The following is a 21,496-nucleotide window of genomic DNA, read 5'->3' as shown; positions in this document are numbered from 1 at the left end:
AGATACGAAAGACATCCTCTTTGGAGAAGCGTAGAAGATCCATCGACTATGTTTTGCAAGGACACCGCAAGTCGTTAAATTTGTAGGGACATTCTGACAAAAATTCTTGCCATAAAAAGATACCCGGCGAAAAAGGCAACGTTCACTTCGAAAACTTACCACCGATCTGAATATATCTATTGGATCTGCTCACAATATTTTGTCAACTGATTTTGGATGTGAGGTTTACAAAAACTATCTATCTAATATCTGTCCGGTTTCCGTTTATGTTACATCAATAACAGAGAGTTTTGATAGCTGCGATGCGGTAAATCATCAAACCATGATTTATGATTTAGGTAATAAATTTCCGCAATGTAATATTTTATTTTTTTTAACTGTTTGGAATATGCATGATTGTCCTAAAATGTGATTTGAATTTCAAACATCTTATATATTATAAATTCCCTAAATGGAGTGTAAATAATTGTATTTAAAGTTTTTTTTAGCAGGTCCTTAAACACAAATTAAATTAGATTTGTTTGAATAACATAAACGATAAGTTAACAAACTCTTTACCCCAAATACTGAGAGAGAGTTTTATTACCCTGATATTAGGTGTCACTTTTTTCTAAGAGGGAAATATTTAAATGAACGAAATATTGTATAATAATCCTCCTTCTTCTTTACAACAGCTGTGTTTTTTTTTCGAAAGTGTTGGAGGTTTTTAATCTGAACGATTTTCACAACGCGTTGTCTCAAAGATGACAAGTTTCCAGCAGTTTGTCATCAGCGCTATCTATTTGTGAAAGTTACAAGAAACCTTTTATAGCATGTACCAACTATGAACACACAGTCGCCATAAAACACGAAAATTGCAAGGTTAACTGGTTTGGCGTAGATTTAGATGAAAAACCTAAAAAATTTAAATTCAGGAATTTTCGGTATATTTGCAACAGAAAATATTAATTTTGTTGCTTCTGAAACTGCAGTTGAAAAGAGAACAAGAACATTGTCGAAAGCGGGAAGAAATGTCATTTACAGCACTCGTGCGCTAATTGCACGAAAGTTGCAGTGCGATCAGCGGATGGGCTTTTTAATTGGATGAACTCAAAACTGTCAAAAATTTTTAGGGGGTGCGTTTGTTTTCGTGTATACGTTTACGAACCAATTTTGAGCCAGTCAGATTTTTCCATACATTGGAACTTAGTTGAAGTGTGACGAACATTACTGTATTTCAGAGAATCTCACGTTTTCAGAAGCTGTTCAGTGTGTGGACAGCTTAATGCGACATTTTAGTGAGGATCCGATACAAGTGATCAAATTGTAATCAATTATATCGACTATAATTGAAAACAAATGGGACAAACGTGCAATGTGATTATGTATATTTGGGGCCATCCACATACCACGTGGACAGATTTTTAATGATTTTGACCACCCTACCCCCCCGTGGACAAATGCCCATATAAATTCTTTTTTTTTGTAGGGACCGTGGACATTACACAACACCGCCACCCCCCCCTTCCCCCAAAGCTGTCCACGTGGTATGTGGATGGCCCCTTTGTTATTTAGTACATACAATCGAGATCTAAAATAACAAAATTAAAAGATATTATTTTTTTCCAATTAATTAAATATTTCGTGCATTCAGTATCCCCCGCAAAACTTGACAGAGAGACGTTAGCTTTAAAAACCACGTGTAGTTTGACGCAAAACTGTTTTTTAATTGCACTTTCGTGCAACTAGCGGACGTGCAATTAAAACGCAGTGCAACTGAATCGCGTGCAATTTGCGAACGAGTGCTGTATTGTTATTTTGAATATGTTCAGCTGTCAGTTTGAAACAGAAAGATTTATTGCTGTGTGATAACAGGTGACAACCAAAATTTTGCTGCCAAAAAAATAGATGTACTGCAAGAAAAGACCGATTTATTTATCATGAAGATACATTCATCATCAACATATATCAATTGAAGATAGATTTAACTAACCTATCAGCTATAGATGGAACATATTCAATATATATTTAGAATGACTCTAAATTATGTTCAATGTTGTTTTGTTTGTACAATCTATCTTGAATTGTCCCGCCCCACTTAGTTTAAGAAGTTTTTTTTTGTTATGTACCGATGAACGCAAATGTGCTCAGTGTTAAGTTACTGGGACATGGGTCTAGGGACATGAGGAACAAGGCATAACACAATCAAACAGTTAGAAACTGTATGTCCTCGCGACAACATCTGCCGGAAAAATTCCATTCTCTTACACTGCCATCAAACAAACGTACAAGAACTGCGCCACTTCGAGAGCATTTCCATCGTGAATTATTCTCAATTATCAGGTTCCATTTCTGGCTTTAAATGCCGTGCCATTTCCGTCTAATAAAACTTTTGCCATGAGTTGATCCACGTGGCTGTGCCACAGTATGTGTTGCTGCTGCCTGAGGATATCGTTGAACCTGCTGACAAATCTACTTTGCCGTCTCAGTGATGACATAATGGACCTGGTACACTACCCGAGACGGCAGCGGTGGCCACAATCGCTCGGTACGATCGCATCTAGTTGCACCAGCTCCGCATCTCGTTCAACCGTGTTTGCTGAAGATCAATACCAATGTCAAGCCGGCCGCAGGGGCCACCATCTACAACAACAACAACCACCGCCGCAGCCGTGTGACGGTGATGGCACTACAGGTGATTAATTGTGCTACAGTTTTCGCAATGTCTCCGCATTAAATGCCTACCTCAGATGGGGTTTAATTGGTTCACAAGCTAGTGGCGAAGCAACACGAGGAAATCAATTAATCATTACGGTTGCGTTTTGCACTACTCAATCAGATTGACATGCTGCTGGCAAATGCTGGTTGCGTACGCACAGAGGCACACACTCGTTGCGCGCAAATATCCGTCGAGGAAAAAGCAACTGAAGCTGTTTTTTTTTCTCTCTCTCATATCTAACTCGTTTCTAATGCACAGATGCTGGCACAGGAAAGGGCACTGACCTGCGACGGGCTGGTTTATACAATGTGATTTACGACACTGTAGAAATTGAGCCTTATTTTTACCGTGTGGATCGAAGTCAGAGTGAAAAATTGCTCGAAAGAAGTTCGCTGGGAGCCTGTCTGGTGAGACCTTCGAAATTTGGGGTGAGTATTAAGTAGTAGTACGCAGTCAGATTTAAAAAAAAAAACGGTACTTGGGCAACGAAAATATTTAATTTCTATAAAAACACTTGACTTTCACAAGTTTCCAAGGTTCGGTGAATGAAAATTTTCGCGGGCACAGAAGAAAAGCAAATGAAAAGCGAATGATTTTACCAGTTGATTGGAATAAATTTTCAATTGATATAGGTTCTTGTAAGTAAGCAACTCCTGGTGATTAATTTTTTTTCTAAGATCATTTACGTAACTGGCCACGGTTAGTACAGATCAATGGAGGAAGGAATTCTATACGAATTCGCCTGCGATATTGTTGCTTCGTTGTCTCCTGGTATTCGGCCACCGAGAGACAGTAAACCTAAAACCATAACATAATCTAGATTGCCATCCTAGTATATAAGATAATCGAAATAAATTAATAGTTTCGGTTGATTAACATAATATGCGTTAATTTTCGCTGTGATTTATTTCACAAAAAACTGCTCTGGGGTTGATACGAATTATCGTGAGCTACAGAATCGCGTATTTTCACTTACCATGCCGTGATTTCGATCTTCCCTCGTTTGGCAAATGTGTTCTATCAACGAAAACATATAGAGATATACGCCCTACGCGCTCTGATCAATGCAATGAATAAACGCTAGGTAAAAGTGAATTCGGGAAGAGTTTGTGACGCAGCTTTGTTTAACTTGGGAGAGCATCCAAATTTCTTTCGCGTGTGAGGATTAGTGTCTGAGTTCGGACTGCAAAAACTAAGCCTGAATCCTACTGATTGTTCGTGGGTTGAACCGTGAGGCTTTTTTAATGATTATTGCATAAATATAGGAGATTTAAACAACCTCAAATGATTTAAAATATTTGGAGAGTGAACATTGCGAGTTTTTATTGTTGAAAATGAATTAACCTATAGTGGACCTATTTCCTATGGTGGACCACTCGGCAGATTAACTCAATCTCCCTTAACTTGAATCGGATTTTATAAATGTTTCTCGTCACTCTGATACAGATTGGCTGGATAATATGTTTCCCGATGGAAGTTTTCTGAGAATCCCTCGAGTTTTCGCATATATTGAGTAAATCTAGCAGGTGGTCCGCTATAGAAAAGGGGTCCAATGTAGGTTAATTTATCCTTATCAATAGTGAACTGAAAACCATAGTCTTGCATGACTAGACAGAATAAATAATACACGTGAAACTGTTTATTCTCTTTACGAAAAACTTTTTATTCTCTTCATATAGGATAAAACTATCTTGGATGGATCACGTCCTTTAGTGGACCACCGGTCTTATCAACTCAATTTATACAAAATTTCGTGGTATTTCCGGAAAATTTGTATTGGGAAACATCTTATCTAGCCAATTTACACCAGAATCGCGAGAAAGATTTGTAGGGTATGTTAGCCTATAGTGAACCCCTCTACTTAATTAACTTTAGTGTAGCGTTGCAACGAATAATAGGGCTCGGAAAAAGTTTTTTTGTGAAAAGTACCGAATTTTCAGTTTCTGTTTGGCTGAAAATTCGGTACTTTCCACAAAAAAAACTTTCTCCCAGCCCTATTATTCGGTGCATTTCTACTATAGTGGACCACTCGTCAGATTAACTCAATATTTCTTAACAATCGGAATTTTTAAATGTTTGTGATGCAGATTGGTTGGTTCAGATGTTTCCCGAAGGAAGTTTCTTGACAATCCCTTGTTTTTTTTTTGCGAAAACTGAGTTGCGGGTGGTCCACTTTGAGAAAGGGGTCCACTATAGGATAATTTACCTTACGTTCCAAATTATATCACTAGAATAAACAGTTTTTTGACAGAGTGGTCCACTGAAGGAAATGGTCCATCCGAGGTAGTTCTACCCTAATTCAGGATTTACAAAAAATAAATAAATAAATTAAGTTAAACTGACCGGTGGTTCACTAAATAATGTGGTTCACATAAGATAGTATTACTCTAGTCTTTGAGAGAATTTGGAGCAGGTACAGGCAGGCTTTTCACAGAGCAGATCATTGTAGAACAAATCTAGCCTAGATGGACCACTTAGGGTAAATCAGTGGACCATTTATGGTCAACTAACCTATGTGGACCCCTTATCTATAGTGGACCTTCTGCCAGACTAATTCGAGTTATATACGAAAACTCGAACAATTTTTCGAAAACTTTTATCGGTTATCATCTTATCCAGCGAAACTGCATCATAATCACGAGAAACGTTTATAAATTCTGATTTATGTTAAGTGAAATTGAGTTAATCTGACGAATGGTCCATTACAGGCAAGGGGTCCACTGTAGATTAATTATAACAAAGCAAGTCAATGTAGGCCAGGGTAAAAATACCTTCGACGGACCACGTTCTTTAGTCGACTACTTAGGGTAAATTAACCTATAGTGGACCACTCGCAAGAATACCTCAATTTATACGAAAACTCGAGAAATTTTTGAACAATTTCCTTCGGTGAACATCTTATCCAGCCAATCTGCAACATTCAGAGAAAATTAACCCCCCTTTCGCCAGATTAGCTCAATTTATGCGAAAACTCGAGGGATTTTTAGAAAACTTTCACCGAGAAACATCTTGTCCATCACCATTTATAAATTCCGATTTATGTTTAGGGAATTGAGTTAATCTGACGAGTGGTCTACTATAGGAAAGAGGTCCACTATAGGTTAACTTACCCTACAAATGTAACCGCATGAAATGTCCAGGCAGAATAAAGCATCCAAAATAGTCTGAATGTGGAGTCCTTATCGCCCCTTAGGCAAATTACACTTCAAAAGCAACTGAAACAAGTATTTCATCTGGGTACTGTCCACCAGGACATGCTAAGAAACAATCTCCAATTTATATCCAATTGTTTGTCCAAATCGTCGAAATTATTATGTCAAATATGAAAGCTGCAGCTAGATGTTCATGGCGATTTATTTCTTTCAATTTCCAAAAATGACCCTCATTTAAATTTTTTTCTTTGTGGTTTGTAACTGTGGAATAAAAATTAAAAGGGTTGTATGCAAAGCCGCGACCGCATGATTCACGTAGAACTACAAAAGGTTGTTTGTTATATTACTTGTATTAAATAATACTGTCTTTTGCACTCAGTTTTTACGCGTTTTTTACGCGGATTTTCCAGAAAAAAGAACACTGTTTTCACATGAAAAACTAAAGTCAGGCAGCTTGTGATTACCAGCATCCCAAAAACGTTTGTATGTTGTCAAAATAAGGCAAAGTTTTTCACTGGAGGAAGTGTCCACCAGTGCACCTACCGTTGATGCTGCCGCTACTGCACAAAGGCAGTTTTTTACTCAAGGAGGTGTTGTTTTACCTACCGCTGCTGTTACCCGCTGTCGACTTTACTATACGCTGCCACTTAGCTAGGATCCTCCTAGTGACCATTCACCAGTTAAGCTAGGGCAGGCTCTCATATAGCTTAAAGCACCCATTCCCGGTTTACTAGGTATAAAATTTTGGTGCTAGGGAAAGCAAGCATTTAGCGACCAATCAGAGGTAGCAATCTGCGGTTCAACAAGGCTTGACAATATTGAATAGTACAATAGTTTCTGCATTTGGGCAGGTGCATAGATGTTTTTCCAATCGACTGTAGTACTGAAGAAAGAAATCCAGTGACAACAAATCGACTTGTTAGTATTTAAAATTGGACATATCTTTCTCTTTTTCCGTTTTTAGATTTTCATTTTACACCCCTATGTAGTCGAACTTTCTAAGAGATGTAGTTCTACGTCAAAAAATGAATAACTGGAAAATGCATGCTTTACCCTGCGTTTAATACAAATTTACAGGGTGTACCATAATTTTTTCAACAAGAAACCGAGGACCGTTAATTATGTTTTTGGGAAGTAAGAGAAAACTTATAACATAAAAATGATTTATTGAGTAAAAACAGATAAAAACAACAACAGTTTCCATACAAACACCAGGAAAAAACAGTTTTTTTCCGACGTGCAAACTACAAAAATTTCTTGCCCGGACCATCCGTCGCAAGCACCTGACGGCGCTTTTCACCGACGAGAAACTCTTTACCGTTAAGCTAGCCCACAACCTGCAAAGCGATCGAGTGCTCGCACGAACGTCATTAGATGCTGATTCAGTTGGAAGAACGATCCTTCGCTCGTATCACTAAGTTTCTCAGATGGTTTGTTGACGGTTTGGTTTTGTTTTTTGATTCGCGAATTCGTCGAAAAAGGAGTAAAAATCGAGATTTTGAAGAAGAATGTGATGGGTTTAGGCACAGAGAACATTCATGCAAGACGGTGCTCCGACTAATACAAAGCAAACCGTTCAAGACTGGTGCCAGTCCAACTTTCCCTCTGTCATCACGAAGGATGAGTGGTCTCCAAGCTCGCTAGATCTCAACGTGATGGACGTCTTGATTTAAGGGTATTAGGAGCGAAGGTCTGCTCACGGAAACACACGAGTTTGGAAGAGTTGAAGAAGTCTTTGCTCAAAGCTTGGAAGGAAATTCCTCAAAATGACATTTAGACAAGGTGGACACATCGAATAAGTTATTGTTTTTTTAACTGTTTCTACTCAATAAATTATTTTTAATTTAAAAATATTCTCTTTTAAAAATGACCCTAAACAGACGACACAGTAATTAAAAAGAACAATTAGAACAAATCCAATTTTTTTCGCAGATTCATATTTGCTACGTAGCTTGGCTTGATCCCTCCACCCTTCCCTTCGTCACAAATCTGCAAACCACCTCTCCCCCAACGAATGCTACATCATCTATGAATGTTCCCTTACTTGCCAAAAACGTGGTTAACGGCCCTCTGTTTCTTGTTGCAATAATTATGGCGCACCCAGTAGTGCTATTGCTATGGACGGATTTCGCGCCAAATGAGCCCGCGGTTGGCAGCACCCTCTCCGAATTGGTTGAAACTTTTTGGGTGTGAAGACATCACTTAAATAAGCATCTCTGCATACTTACTTTTTCCAAAATTAGTCTAGACTGTCTTCTGAAAAGGGCGAAACTTTTATTGCCGATTTTTTGTAAATCAATATAATTCAAAAACGGTAAACTCTGCAAAAAAGTGTTCTATAAGTAACTATAGGAAATTGACTGAATTTTCATAAAAAAATATGGAAAAAATTATATATCAAGTCCTACACTGAAAAAAATGTAATTTAAACACAAAACATCGATTTAAAAAAAATGGTCATCTCGTTTCGTTTTAGTATTTCGATAAAATACTTTTTTCATTGGGATTTCAAAGTACGTTCGTAGGGTAAGGAACGGCTTAAGCAGTAGCGCCTATTTTAATCAGTCGAAGAAAACATGCCTCAAACTCCTGCATTTTGAACAATATCGACAATTTCAATGATGGAAACGAAAAATTTGGTTGTCTAGCTGTCTTACGAATATATGGAGTATTTATGAACAAACATCGTTCGAAACAAATCGACCTATATTGCAGCCATTCAGGAGCCACATCGGGTGCTGAAAAAAAAACGCCTGCGAAACAAATGGAAACTGCTTGAAAAAGGTTCGGGGTGACTGGAGTAGTGTCCCTCGATTGGTAACTTTAATTGATGATTGTTAAAGTTTGCTAACTCAGTTTTACAATCTGAAAACAAGTTCTGACTGACAAAACGATAGAGAAAAGATTGATATACTACTGTTTGAATTTCCTCCAACACATTTCGAGTATTTCGTCTGAATACACAGGCGATTCCTAAAGCTGCTTAAAATAGAATATTAGAATATGTACGTTAAATTTTTTTGTGAGGGATTTTTTTTTCTGTGTGGGCTCATCACTGCGACCGGAGATTAGATCTATTGTGATATTGCCCAAGTGTTTTCTGTACTCCGCACTTCATATTATTGGCAGTATCACTATTGAAGTAAGCGATACGCTTATCATTCATATCTGTGCTTGTGTGTAAGTTTGACCTTTCCGTTTCAAGCTTACTACTCTACTATACCGAGTCTCTGTCCCTCCTAACAATATCGCCTAATTACAATCCCCCGGAGAGAACTTTCATATGTTACTCACATTAGTTCTATTATAACAGGGACTTAATTTTGTTAGAAGGAAAGGTAGAGAAGAAGGAAAGGTACTTGGTGGGAAGCCAGAGAATAAACCCATGCTAAAGTCCTTTGGCAACCACCAAGTGGCCTGATTCTACTAAGATTCGAACCCACGACCATCCGCTCACCAAGACGGACTCTGTAACCTTGCGGCTACGGAGCATCCCTGTGAGGGATGCTAAAAAATATCAGGGAGTTCAGGGGAAATCAGGGAATTCAATTTTAAAAACTTTTTCGCCGCCCTGTTTTGAGTTTGACGTTGCTGAGTATTTGTTGTCCTATGCTGACCTGTCCTTCTTCCCCATATTCTTCATTAAGTTCCAGAATATATTTCAATCCAGAATATATTATAAAAACAGGATAATGTATTGCATATTTTGGTTTTGCAAAAAACTTCTATAATTTCAAACATAATTTGAATCTTCAACGCAGTAATGTAAAGCTTAGCAGTACAGTGGTTATTCGACCTAATGGTCTAAAAAAATTTTACCGTGAATTTGGCGAAATGATAGGAATCGCTATTTTTGTTGGATACAATTTAAGTTAATGATATTTTGAGAAAAACAATTTTATGGTTCAATGGAATATAAGTATAAGATTCAACAGAATAAACACAAAAAGTTAGATTTTAATATTTTCCTTGATAGCATTTTCGCGAATTTTTCCAAAGCAATTATCTTGATTTAGAATTCTTTTGAAGAAGTGAGATAAAATCGAAGTAACGTTTGCGGTGAAAAAAATGGACTTTTTCTTGATGGTGATGATAAAAAAGTTGTATGAATTTCCCATCAATGGTAATTATATTATCTTATTTGCAAAAAAATTCTAGGCAAAAAAATTTCGCATGAACCAACCCCTCCCGGCCAAGTGCACACAGCGATGTAGTCACTTTTCTCTCGGTCTTCTTCTTCAGCATCCTTTGGAGTTTCTTGACGCTCAGGGTCGTTGACCGTCCGAAACCGGGCTTTCTTTCGATGCTCTGATCGATGTCCAATAGTGTCAAGATGTTGTAGATGCCGGAACGGGCATATCCGGCGTCCACAAAGTGCCGCACGATGTCCGTTTTTGACGCGGCGGGGTACCGTTCTTTGACTTCTAAACGGAGAAGCTTCACTTTTTTCGCCATCACAGCCAGAGTTTGACTGATAGAGCTGTCAATTTTTTTTTGCTAACTCATGGGTTACTACGATTGATGATGTATGAGTAGTTTCGTCAGTGCGATTAAAGTTAAACCCATGAAAAGTCGGCAATTTTTGTCCATTTTTTACCGCGAACGTTAGAAAGCATGAGAAAACCGGGTGTGAATTTGGCTAGGAGTGATAAAATCGAAATAGCACTGTATCTAAATAAACGAATATTGTATCGTTTTTATATAGTATTTAAAATGTTAAGTGAAAATTTTCAAAGAACTTTGATTTTTTCAGTTCGGTGTATATATTTTTTATTCTCCCTGTTGAGTAGGTACATTGTCCACTGCGACCAGTTATTCGATCTATTGTGGCATGCCCCGATATCATGCAAGTCCCATCAGGGTGTCGTACCACTATTCAATCGATCAAAAATAGGCTAATTAGTTCGACTTTGCTGTAATTTAGTTAAGGTTTTCAATTCATTAAGACTTAGTGTCAGATGAATTTAATCACAAATAAACAAATAAACTATTAGATAGAGTGGTTTCCACTTGCTGAATATAGGCACACGATAAAATATTTTCCCGTTTTCATGACCTTTTAGGTCATGAAATCATGAATGTTGTTTTCCGACAGAATCATGACCTATGACTCATGATATCATGATGTCAACACCGAATATCATGAGCTATGAAAAGCGTCAAACTGCGCGCCGGTATATTTAGTGATTGCAAGTTTAGAAACCGCGTCTGTCTGTTTATGGATAACTCTTGTTGTAATTTTGTTACAAAATATATGAAAACTATCAAGGAAAACTTCTAAGTCATATTATGGTTTAATTTTATAATATATGTACTACTTTCGTCAAGCATTGCCCCCAAGTTTAGTGAGCCAACAAACTTTAGGTGATCGTCACCAATTCTTGGTGACTTTCGTAAAAAAGATACATTCCTCTTAATAACGGTTATAGATCAATTCCTATTCTTCAATAAACATCAATTAATACAGGGACTCTTTTGAGGCTAATCGAACGTTAGTTTCAAAAAATATGTGACCTTATTAAATTGAACTAATCTTTTCGAAGTTACTTGATTAAAACGGATAGTTACTAAAATTCCGCGAAATTTTTGAAAAGATCACATATTCATAACAACATTTGACATATTCTTTACAAAAGTCACGGTGACTAAAAAGTAACATTTGATGATTGAAGCCCGATGTTCACTTTTTCTGATATTTATATAAACTAGAACTTAGAAGAGATGATAACCAAAATCACGGCGACAACGTTAATAACTTATAAGTTTTTTTCAAAAGGTTACAAATTCTATTGAACAAAACTTTTGACAAATATTCTCTCACAGCAGTCACAGCGACTAACAGGGGAAACTATTCCTATGAAGGTCACCATGGAGTTATCAGAAAAATTTAAATGTACCTCTTAATGACTTAGTGACTATTCTAAGACAACATACCATTTGTACTTCAAATTATCACCGTGACTACTTAATGGAAAAAATAATTTCGTTTCACAAGTGGAATAATTTCGTCTGTGACCCTTCAGAGAAGAATAAATAAATTTCAGTTCAATTATCACAGAGACAAAATAAAAGAAAAATTTGTTTTATAAAAAAGTAATGGTTACTCGCGTACAAAAACTGTTTCTATATTATTTTTAAAATATTCGGGGGACAATTGTAAGAAAAAAGTCTCATTTTATTTTTGACTCTCGTGCGGATTGGGCAATTTCGTGAATCGGATCGCACAAATCATGATTTCATGAAACTAGCCCAATCAATCATGCGTTCAATTCATGGTTTCCTAAATCAAAGCAAGGATTCATAAATCGAACAGCCGATTTCATGAGTCAAATGCTATATGTCCTGACTCGCATTTCATGATTTCATAAATCACAATCATGGTTCCATGAGTCAAAGGGAGATTTCAAAAATTGAACGCCCGATTTCATGAGTCAAATGAGTCAAATTTCATGACCAATAAATCATGGTTTCAATCCAAATTGCTCATGATGTCAGCAAAACAGTAACGCACAGGGTGCGTTACGAACAATTGGCTCATGATTCCATGAGTCTTTACTCATGGTGTATATTCATACCATGAAAATACATCCAAATCATGAAATCATGAGTCATTTTGCCCGTTTCGAGATTTTATTTTTACCCGTGCATCGTCCCAATAAGCTGTTGTTGAACGAATAAAGTTTACTGCCTTATTGAAAGAAGTCATTTAAATATCTAATGGTTGTATTATGCCAAAAAATTGCATCCTCTTTTGAAAGAGTGTTTCGCAGTCGCATAGTAAATATTTCGAGGTTTCTCTATCTATGTCTGAATAAAAAATAAAAATAAATTTCAATTTAAAGAAATAGCAACGGTATGTGTATTAGCTTACGCCGGTTAACGGAGTAAATGAAATTTTGCACTGTTTAAGAAAGTGACCTATTGTTTTTATTTTTTCAGGTTTGAAGGTAATCCGCGGACAAATGAATTTTGTTAGATGTATACACACTGTTAACTAATAGCTAAATCAAATTAAACATAAATAATAACGCACTATGCGATGTTATTCAATAGGATGTGAGAAAGTACTTAATATAGGCGTCAATATGCCAAAGCATGAAAACCTGTAACGGGTGAAATGAATGCGCAACTAGATTGCTGATTACACATAACTTATTTTTTTGTTCAGATTTCGTTCACGCATTCGACCAACCAAAATATAATACAGCTTTTCATCAGTCGCCCATCTGATAAATATGTAAACTTGTTTCAGCACGCCGAAATTCGCTATATCCTTACCATCCACGCCGCCCGCAGCTACTTTCACTTGTACATCCGTCGAACCGGTTTCAATGGAATGTACGCCCTGGGTCTGCCCAAGCCGAAGGAGCGCCGCTTCAAGTTCCCCGCCGATATTGTCCAATATTATTGCACTCATCTGTTGGAATGTGCCAACGGGACAGTGACGGTTAAACTTTATTTACGACCGCTTGTCAAAACTACCCCGGAGTCGGCACCCGAGTTTTCACAGGGAGCATAAAAACAACGTTTAAAACCAATCAGAAACATTAATTGTATTACATAAAATTGTCTATATATACAAATTTCATCCTTCTGCAGCCTATCGGGACAAAAAAAAATAAAACAATGATAACTAATTAAATGGGTCTAGTGTTAATTAGAGCGAAATGCCTTTTCTGTGAATGCTGAGAAAAGCGTTGAGCAAGTTTTCGACAAATATTCTCGAAAGGTTGAAGTTCACGTTGCCACCACGGCTTTGTAAACGCAGCGTCCGTTCTGCATTAGTGCTGGCCAGAGGAAGGCCCGGATGATATCGGATCGCTTTTCGGAGATTGGATACCGTTCATGCTTTTCTGGCTGTAGAAGACCTGCGAAACAAACAAGGAAAGTTACAACAAGTTTATGAGCTGTGCCGTTGCTCTAACCTAATGTGAAGTCTGTATCCAGGTAGTATGGAACGATTTGATTGGACATTTTCCAGGCTAACCGCACGCAATCGCTGATGTAGTGAATCAGTGGAACGCACGTCTCTAGACAGGGATACTCGTGGAGTGTCGATAGTACCTAGTAGTAATAAAGGTGATATTTGAAGTCGGATGCAATACCAAAGCTTTACTGGTTCACTCACCTGATTGGCAACCTGTCGTTCAACGTCGCCCATCGGGAACCGGTCTGCGGTTTCTTTGAGGTTTTGCCGCACCGCTCGGTCCAGTGCAGCCGTCGCATCATCGTTCGCATCCAACACGTGCAATGTGCGGCGAACCTCGAGCACCTTGCGCTCCTTGAGGCCATGACAGGCGCGAAAAGCCAGCTATTTACCGACGATGACGATTTGCAACCGCACAGAATCGCGTGGAGAAGAGAAAGGGAATAATAACCGTTAATCATTTCTTTCACACCGCGGAACCATGATTGGCAAAAAATGATGACAGTGTTTGAGTACATTGCAATTGTTTCGCTGAGTGGAGGTGTCGGTTTCACTCTCATTAGCTAGTCGTGTGTGATAGGTCTGTTTGACGGGTGGAATGATTGTCGCTTAACGAGCGGACGATTAACCACTAGATCGATGCTAACGGTCATGACTTCAATCATGGTTGGCGTTTATCTCGCTTTGATAACGTTTGGTAACGCAGGTAATCAATTGCGCTAAGTGTTTATTTTTTTAAACCATTTTTTTTTTTATCAAATGGTACAAGTTTGTAGGGAGGGAATAGTCAGTAGTCAACGTTTCACTTACCACAATAATGGAAAAGAGTATTTTAGCCTTCAGCTGGTGTGCATGTTTCAGCTGCATCAAACTGTTGAGGGAATCCAATGTTTCGATGCGATGTTTACTGTACATAACACTGTATAGCCTCACAAGTTCGGAGCTAGGGCGGCACGACGCGTTTCGATTCAGTGACAATTGTGGAGGTAATTAATCGAACAAAAAATAAATAAATAAAAAGATATTCGATTAATAGGAGATGGGTTTAAATCAAATTCTAACAAAAAAAATCTCAATCGTTCACAGAATTGCTAGAATAAATACTTAGTTTCATCGCTATCAGAGTCGGAATGGTAACCGTCGCTTCCACTTCCGCTGCCGCATCCGTTGCTCATGGGACTGCTAGGGGCGCACAGTGGCCCCATCAGTCCCAGCACGGCCTCACAGCCCCGTGAGTAGTTCATCAGCAGGCCAGCTGCCGGTCTGTTCGACAAAATGCGTAAACCAAATTTTATTAGAAGAGCTGAAGAAAAAAAAACCGTCTACAATGATTGCAGTCATGTACCTCTCCTCCGTATTCGCCGTTGTATCGATTCTCCGGATTTGGCCCACGCAGAACAGTACCTCCTTGTCATTCTGTACCCTTTGGGAGAGATTTTCCACCAACAGGGCCAACTGCTTGAGGGCCGGTTTATCCAACATGGTAAGCAGTGTTTTGTTGTCGATCAGCCGCTGTTGAATGTCACCGTGGCAGATGGCCAGCAACCGTTGATGGGAAGATTGGGCTGGATCGGGATTTGCCGTCACGGGGCTCAGCTCTTCCAGTTTGTGGATAGCCGTTTTGTAGGTGTCAATGTGTCGTTGGAGTTCATTTTTCAGCGCAACGTGTAGGGAGATAAGTGACCCCGTGTGATCGGCTGCTAGCCCGTGCGCTCCAAGGCCTTCGATTGCTTGGTCCAATTGTTTCCGGCGCGCTGTCAGAGCTTCACGGAGCGACGGTTGCCAGGTTCCGATTGCTTGGGCTAATTTTGTACAGCGCTGTCGGAGGCCGGATTCATGCGGGTTGCTAAATAGCTTTACGAGATGCCACATGATCGCCTCGCTAGGGACGTCCGGCTTCGGGTTGGGCACGATTGTGTTCAGTCTGTGAACGAGACGAAAAAAGGTCATCAAATGCGGTTTTGTGGACGGCAAAAGTTGGGTGGTAATGGATCAATTTGTAGCCGTTTATTTGGCACTTTGTTCAATGTGTGAGTCCATGCAGGCTTTAGGCATGTGATGGAAGATGGAGTAAAATGGGTTATTTTGGATACGAATGTATCAATCGTATCTAGTTATTATTTTTGAATATTTTCCGGTGTAGGTTTCTTTCCGATACTGACATATTAGATACCTATTCGTGAAGGAAATATGTTTCGGAATCGAGTGCATAAAGATTGTAACGGGTCGACAGTTATAACTATATCGACAATTATGAAAATTATTTGTTTGAAATGCAATTCTACATTTTTAACCATTTCTGAGTAAAGGTAGTTTGCAGCTTTTATCGATAAATAGTGCTACCGTATCCCTTAGTCTTGTATGAAGTTTTTCATTAAATTTTTCTAGTCTTGTCAAGCACAACAGGAGAGTGTCAAGATTTTATTCATTTTAACATAGTTCTATGACAGTACTTTGACAGCTTTGGTTTTGGACGCACGTGTTTTCCGAAACAGCTCCGATTGTGTTTTATTTTTCGATATTTCGCGGACCCCGTCCGTCGTGCAAGTTTTTTACATCATCGTTTCCGCTAACGGAACACCCCTGGACACGAAATGACCTCCACGGTCGACCGAACCTTCGTCATCAACTTCAAGGCAGTCCCAAACAGGCTCAAATGCACCGACATCTCTGACTTTATTGTGCAGAAACTGAATTTTCCCCCGACTCAGGTCAAACACCTCCAAATCATCAACGGCCGTGTCTACGTTGGAACTGAATCCCCCGAGTTAGCCCAGAACATGGTCCAGAGCCAAAACATGCAACACGAGCTGGAACACGACGGAAAACGCTACCGGATTCCTCTATCCATGGAGGACGGTACAATTGAGGTTAGGATCCATGACATTCGACCGAAAATTACCAATTGAACCGAACTTGAACCGAAATGTACACTTTACCCAAACCTGCGCTGAATATGCTAAATCATTGCGACCATCCGTCAATGACCGCCTCACTCTCGCGGACGTCGTCAAAAACTCCAACACCGTGAGCAGCGCTGACGCTGGAAACTCGGCGGGAAACAGCTTCGATCCCTACGTGGATTTCCCCGAAATCAAGCGAGCTAGGCGCAGTAAAACCAACAAAACTGTCGACAAAAATACACAACGGGACCGATCCAAGTCCGCCGTTTCAATTGCTTGTCAAATCTCCATCTCCTCGACCGAATTCCCAACCGAGACGCCAGTGGGCGAGCTCGGCTCGGAGAATGTCACATCCCCAGAGTCTGAAGCGGCATCGACATCTCACAATACAGAAGACACCAACGAAATGGACACAGCGGACACCAACGGCATCGAATCACCACCTTTCTTCGGTTTTCCCATCACTGAACTAAATAACAGCAACAATAAAGAGAAGCACAACAAACAACAGCCAGCTACAAACAACATCGATAATGGGAACCGTTCTACACAGACCATCCCCCGTTCCCGATCCCCATCAAGAACAAAGCCCAGAAACTAAAAACAACCTCTAACACACCCCCCTATACACCTACAGACAATCCCCACCCCGCTCCCAACCACCCCAATAACAATAAAAATGGATAATTTACCGCATTCATCACTATCATCACCAGAATCGATTCCGGATGTCCAAAATAGGCCTTTGGAGAGATGCCTCGTGTTGCAGTGGAACCTCCGTGGTCTACGCGCTAATAAGTGTGAGTTAAAGCAACTCATTGCGGACTATCAACCTACTGTAATAGCCATCCAAGAAACTATGGTCAACGCCGAAACTATACCCGCAGATTTCATTGGGAAGGATTACACACTACTGGTTGAAAGCGGCCCCAGCCATACGTGGACCCATGGGGTTGGCCTGGCAATCCGCGAAGGGATCCCTTACGAAAGACTCCAGATCAGGAACACCTTGCAGGCGACAGCGATTCGCATGCAGATACCTACAGCTGTTACAGTGGTTTCAATCTATCTTCCGCCTAACTCAGGACACATCGGTGACCAACTGGCAGAGCTCCTCGAGCAGCTGCCTGAACCAGCTTTGGTACTAGGGGACTTCAACGCACATCACCCTACATGGGGATCCTGCCGTGCAGACACCATCGGTCGGTTTATTGCCGAAAAAGCTCTAATGAGAAAACTCGTGATCTTAAACGATGGTTCTCCTACTCGCTTGAACCTTGCTAATGGCTCCATGTCATCGATCGATATGTCACTCTGTTCGGACTTACTCGCCCCGAAACTAGTCTGGAAAGTCCTACCCGACACGCACAACAGTGATCACTTCCCTATCAGAATATTTTTCCCCGGGTGGTCACAGTCTGCAAAGGCTAGGCAAAAATGGCTCTACGATCGTGCAGACTGGAGCCAGTTCGAACGGCTAACCTCAGCTTCAATCCGACCCGGCGCTTTGCTCGATTTGGACACCTTCGTAGAGCGAATACTGTCGGCAGCCAAAGTAAGCATTCCACAGACAAGCTGAAAGACGGGTCCCAAGGTGGTACCATGATGGTGCCCGGAGGTTGAAACCGCTATCAAACTTCGAAGGGAAACTCTGCGAACCCTACGGCGGCTTACTGATGACGAACCGAAAAAAATTGAGGCCCTGCATGCGTTCCAGCAAGCTCGAGCAACCGCAAAAAAGGCTGTCCGGGACGCCAAAAGACAATCTTGGGAAACCTTCGTGGCCAAGATCTCTCCTACAAGTTCGACGACGGAATTTTGGCAGTGCATCAATACACTGGGTGGCAAACGCCGCCATAACACTAAAGCTATTCGAGGCCCATCAGGTCCAACTGACGATCCTGCAGAAGTTGCCGAAATACTGGCTCACCACTACAACGAAAGGTCAGCAACCTCCAGCTACCCAGAAACATTTCAAATAGCAAATGAAAAAGCTGAGCGCAGTTTCTCTACCCCTGCGACCGGTGTATATAAGGAATACAACGCGGATTTTACCCTCAGTGAACTCTTCTGGGCGCTCGATAAAGGGAGAAGTCTCTCCACAGGCTCCGACTCAGTCGGGTACCCAATGCTAAGACGGCTTCCTTTGTCAGTAAAAACTGCACTTTTGGAGCTGTTCAACCGGATCTGGCACAACGGTGTTTTCCCGAGCAGTTGGCGGACTGGTATCGTCATCCCAATACCCAAGCCAAACTCAACCGAAACTGGACCGGCGGCCTTTCGACCCATTACACTTATAAGCTGCATATCCAAGGTCTTCGAAAGGATTATTAACAGGAGACTAACTACGGAACTGGAAGCCAATGGACGACTCGACAGACGACAACATGCCTTCCGATCCGGCCACGGGACTGACACGCATCTCGCGGACCTAAAAAGGTACCTACCAGACAAAGACGAACACTGTTTGATCGCGTCGCTGGATATTTCCAAGGCGTATGACACTACCTGGAGGCATGGCATTCTAAGGACCAGGATCAGGACGGCTATTCAACATACTGGCCAGCTTCTTATCGAATCGTACGTTTCAAGTAGCGGTAGCAGGGCAACTATCACAGATACATACACTAAAGAACGGAGTCCCGCAAGGCTCTGTTTTATCCGTCACTCTATTCCTCGTGGCGGTTTTTCAAGCTGTTTCTAATGGAGTCCAGATTCTTCTCTACGCTGATGACATCTTGCTGGTTGTGACTGGCTCTAAAAAACAAAGGCTAGGTCGGAAACTACAAACTGCAGTCAACGCGGTCGTCAAATTGGCAAAAAGCATCGGCTTCGCAATATCGCCGACCAAATCAACCATCTTTTATGGGAGCCCCAATCTTCGCCGACAACCAAAGAAACAAACCAGCTCAAAATCTTGGGAGTTATATTAGATCGAACTTTCAGCTTTAGAGCCCACTGCAGGCTGACCGTTAAAAATCGCGCCACCAGACTACGCATTTTGACCATCGTTGGAGCAAGACTACCTTGAGGTGCCCGTCGCTCACTTCTGCAAGTAGGATCGGCGATTATCACATCACGCTTACTCTATGGAATGGGAATAATTAGCAGAGGAGACTCGACCGTGAAACTATTAACACCAACATACAACCGGATGGTCAGACTCGCTTCCGGAGCCTTCGTCACTAGCCCTACACCCGCTATAATGGCCGAAGCCGGAGTACTGCCTTTCGACCTGCTTGTTCTACAACTTCTAGCACGACTAACAACCCGGCTGCAAGAAAAAAACTGCGACGCTTCAAACCTCCCAGTGGTCCGCAGAACTAGAGATCTTTTCACTAGAAAGACCAATTCGACCATTCCCAACACCTGCCGACGGCCAAGATCAACAGACCGTGAATGGAATGCACCGGAACCGCTTATAACATGGGACGTGAAGCAACAAATCAGAGCTGGTGACCCTCCAGATAAGGTTCGCCCCGTAGTACATGAAGTAATTGAGCGACGCTTACACGGGTACACCCTGCTCTATACCGACGGGTCCAAAGGCGACGAAACAGTCGGGTCAGGCTTGTTCGGGATAGGCATTTCAAAATCGGAAGCACTACCACAACACTGTAGCGTTTTCTCTGCGGAGGCTCACGCTATTAACATGGCACTTAAGTTTCGGCACTCAACCCCAATAGCCATCCTAACAGATTCTGCTAGCTGCCTATCTGCTCTCGAATCCGGTAAATCTAGTCATCCCTGGATCCAAAACATCGAGAAGGCCATACGGAACAGAAACGTCCAATACTGCTGGATTCCTGGCCACACCGGTATCCAAAGAAATGTCATGGCGAAACAAGCCAGAAATAACAACCCACAGGAAGCCCCCATACCAGCCATGGATGAAGCAAGGGAAATCTAACACACCACACGACAGCAATGGGACCTCATTTGGCACACATCACGGGACATAAAACTACGTGAGATTAAACACACCACCAACCCATGGACCGACAGCAAAAATGCAGCAGACCAACGGGTGCTAACACGTCTCAGAATCGGACACACTAGGCTTACTCATGGGTTCCTGATCCAAAAAGCTGATCCACCTGAATGCGAATGTTGTGGGAACCACTGTGGACGTTCGGCACATCTTGCTGGACTGCAGAAAATATCAAGACGCACGGATAAATGCCAACATCGATGCATCGAGTCTTCAAACAGTTCTCAAGAACAACACAGATGATGAAAACAAAGTTATAACGTATCTCAAAGAATCCAATCTGTACAACCTGTTATAATATTATATCTTCAGACACGAATGCACACAATATGTGTAAAGTGTCTTTAATAAAATTAATAATAATAATAATAGTTCTATGATCAATACTTTCATATACATTATGAACTTGAAGTTAATTCACAAAGGTACAAACCACGGTACAATATATAAAATGTTTAAGGGTATCTCATAAACTACAGGCAAATTTGTTATTCTCGCTGGCGGCTACTAGCTAAAGCAAAAACTAGAGTTAAAACTAGCATGTTTTTTTTGAAAATTGTTCTTTGCAAATCGGCAGCTTTCGTTTATGAACCGACTCCAGTAACTGCGTTTCTTTGCTCGGACCAAATTTTAAAGTTGTTCTTAAGCTTCGAATACCGATTGAAGTCGTCGGCTTTCCATTCCTCCCGAAAGGTCTTGAACGTGTCGTTTTTCCGCTTAGACATCGAATTACTCTTTGTCCCACTATAGAGTGGGAGATCGTCTGTTGATCTTTCCGCCGGGATATCGTTTCGTTTGGACTTGCAACGCGGTGTCGAGAATCAT

At 40.8% G+C, this 21,496-nt stretch overlaps 2 protein-coding genes across 3 annotated transcripts in view; one reads left to right on the top strand and one right to left on the bottom strand.

Moving 5' to 3' along the window:
- Positions 1-1,772: 1,772 nt before the first annotated feature.
- Positions 1,773-13,453, top strand: LOC129718233 (uncharacterized). Of its 2 annotated transcripts, XM_055668804.1 has the most exons (4): positions 1,773-1,854; positions 2,323-2,674; positions 2,957-3,126; positions 13,103-13,453. In XM_055668804.1, exons 2-4 carry the CDS (start codon positions 2,407-2,409, stop codon positions 13,367-13,369), a joined length of 705 nt encoding a protein of 234 aa, XP_055524779.1. In that variant the 5' UTR covers positions 1,773-1,854; positions 2,323-2,406; the 3' UTR covers positions 13,370-13,453. The 2 variants fall into 2 exon arrangements, with proteins under 2 accessions (XP_055524779.1, XP_055524778.1); XM_055668803.1 differs by lacking the exon at positions 1,773-1,854 and having other exon boundaries at positions 2,214-2,674.
- LOC129718232 (uncharacterized) overlaps positions 13,378-21,496 on the bottom strand; it is a 74,620-nt gene continuing 66,501 nt past the window's right edge. The window contains exons 3-8 of the mRNA XM_055668802.1: positions 15,123-15,701; positions 14,882-15,040; positions 14,588-14,720; positions 13,979-14,161; positions 13,776-13,914; positions 13,378-13,718 (exon numbers count right to left, since the gene is read on the bottom strand). Coding sequence (XP_055524777.1) covers positions 13,588-13,718; positions 13,776-13,914; positions 13,979-14,161; positions 14,588-14,720; positions 14,882-15,040; positions 15,123-15,701 — 1,324 coding nt within the window. The 3' untranslated portion in view covers positions 13,378-13,587. The remainder of the gene's footprint in view (positions 13,719-13,775; positions 13,915-13,978; positions 14,162-14,587; positions 14,721-14,881; positions 15,041-15,122; positions 15,702-21,496) is intronic.

Source organism: Wyeomyia smithii, chromosome 1, assembly GCF_029784165.1.
Source record: "Wyeomyia smithii strain HCP4-BCI-WySm-NY-G18 chromosome 1, ASM2978416v1, whole genome shotgun sequence".
Lineage (NCBI taxonomy): Eukaryota > Metazoa > Arthropoda > Insecta > Diptera > Culicidae > Wyeomyia > Wyeomyia smithii.
This window is presented reverse-complemented; position numbering and strand designations above follow the sequence as displayed.

What these genes read in the sequence shown, in the direction of transcription:
- LOC129718233 (XM_055668804.1), top strand. Translation starts at nt 2,407, where the DNA reads ATGTGTTGCTGCTGCCTGAGGATATCGTTGAACCTGCTGACAAATCTA. An exon ending in TGACGGTGATGGCACTACAG is followed by an intron (nt 2,675 to 2,956) that starts GTGATTAATTGT and finishes TCTAATGCACAG; the next exon opens with ATGCTGGCACAGGAAAGGGC. An exon ending in TGAGACCTTCGAAATTTGGG is followed by an intron (nt 3,127 to 13,102) that starts GTGAGTATTAAG and finishes AACTTGTTTCAG; the next exon opens with CACGCCGAAATTCGCTATAT.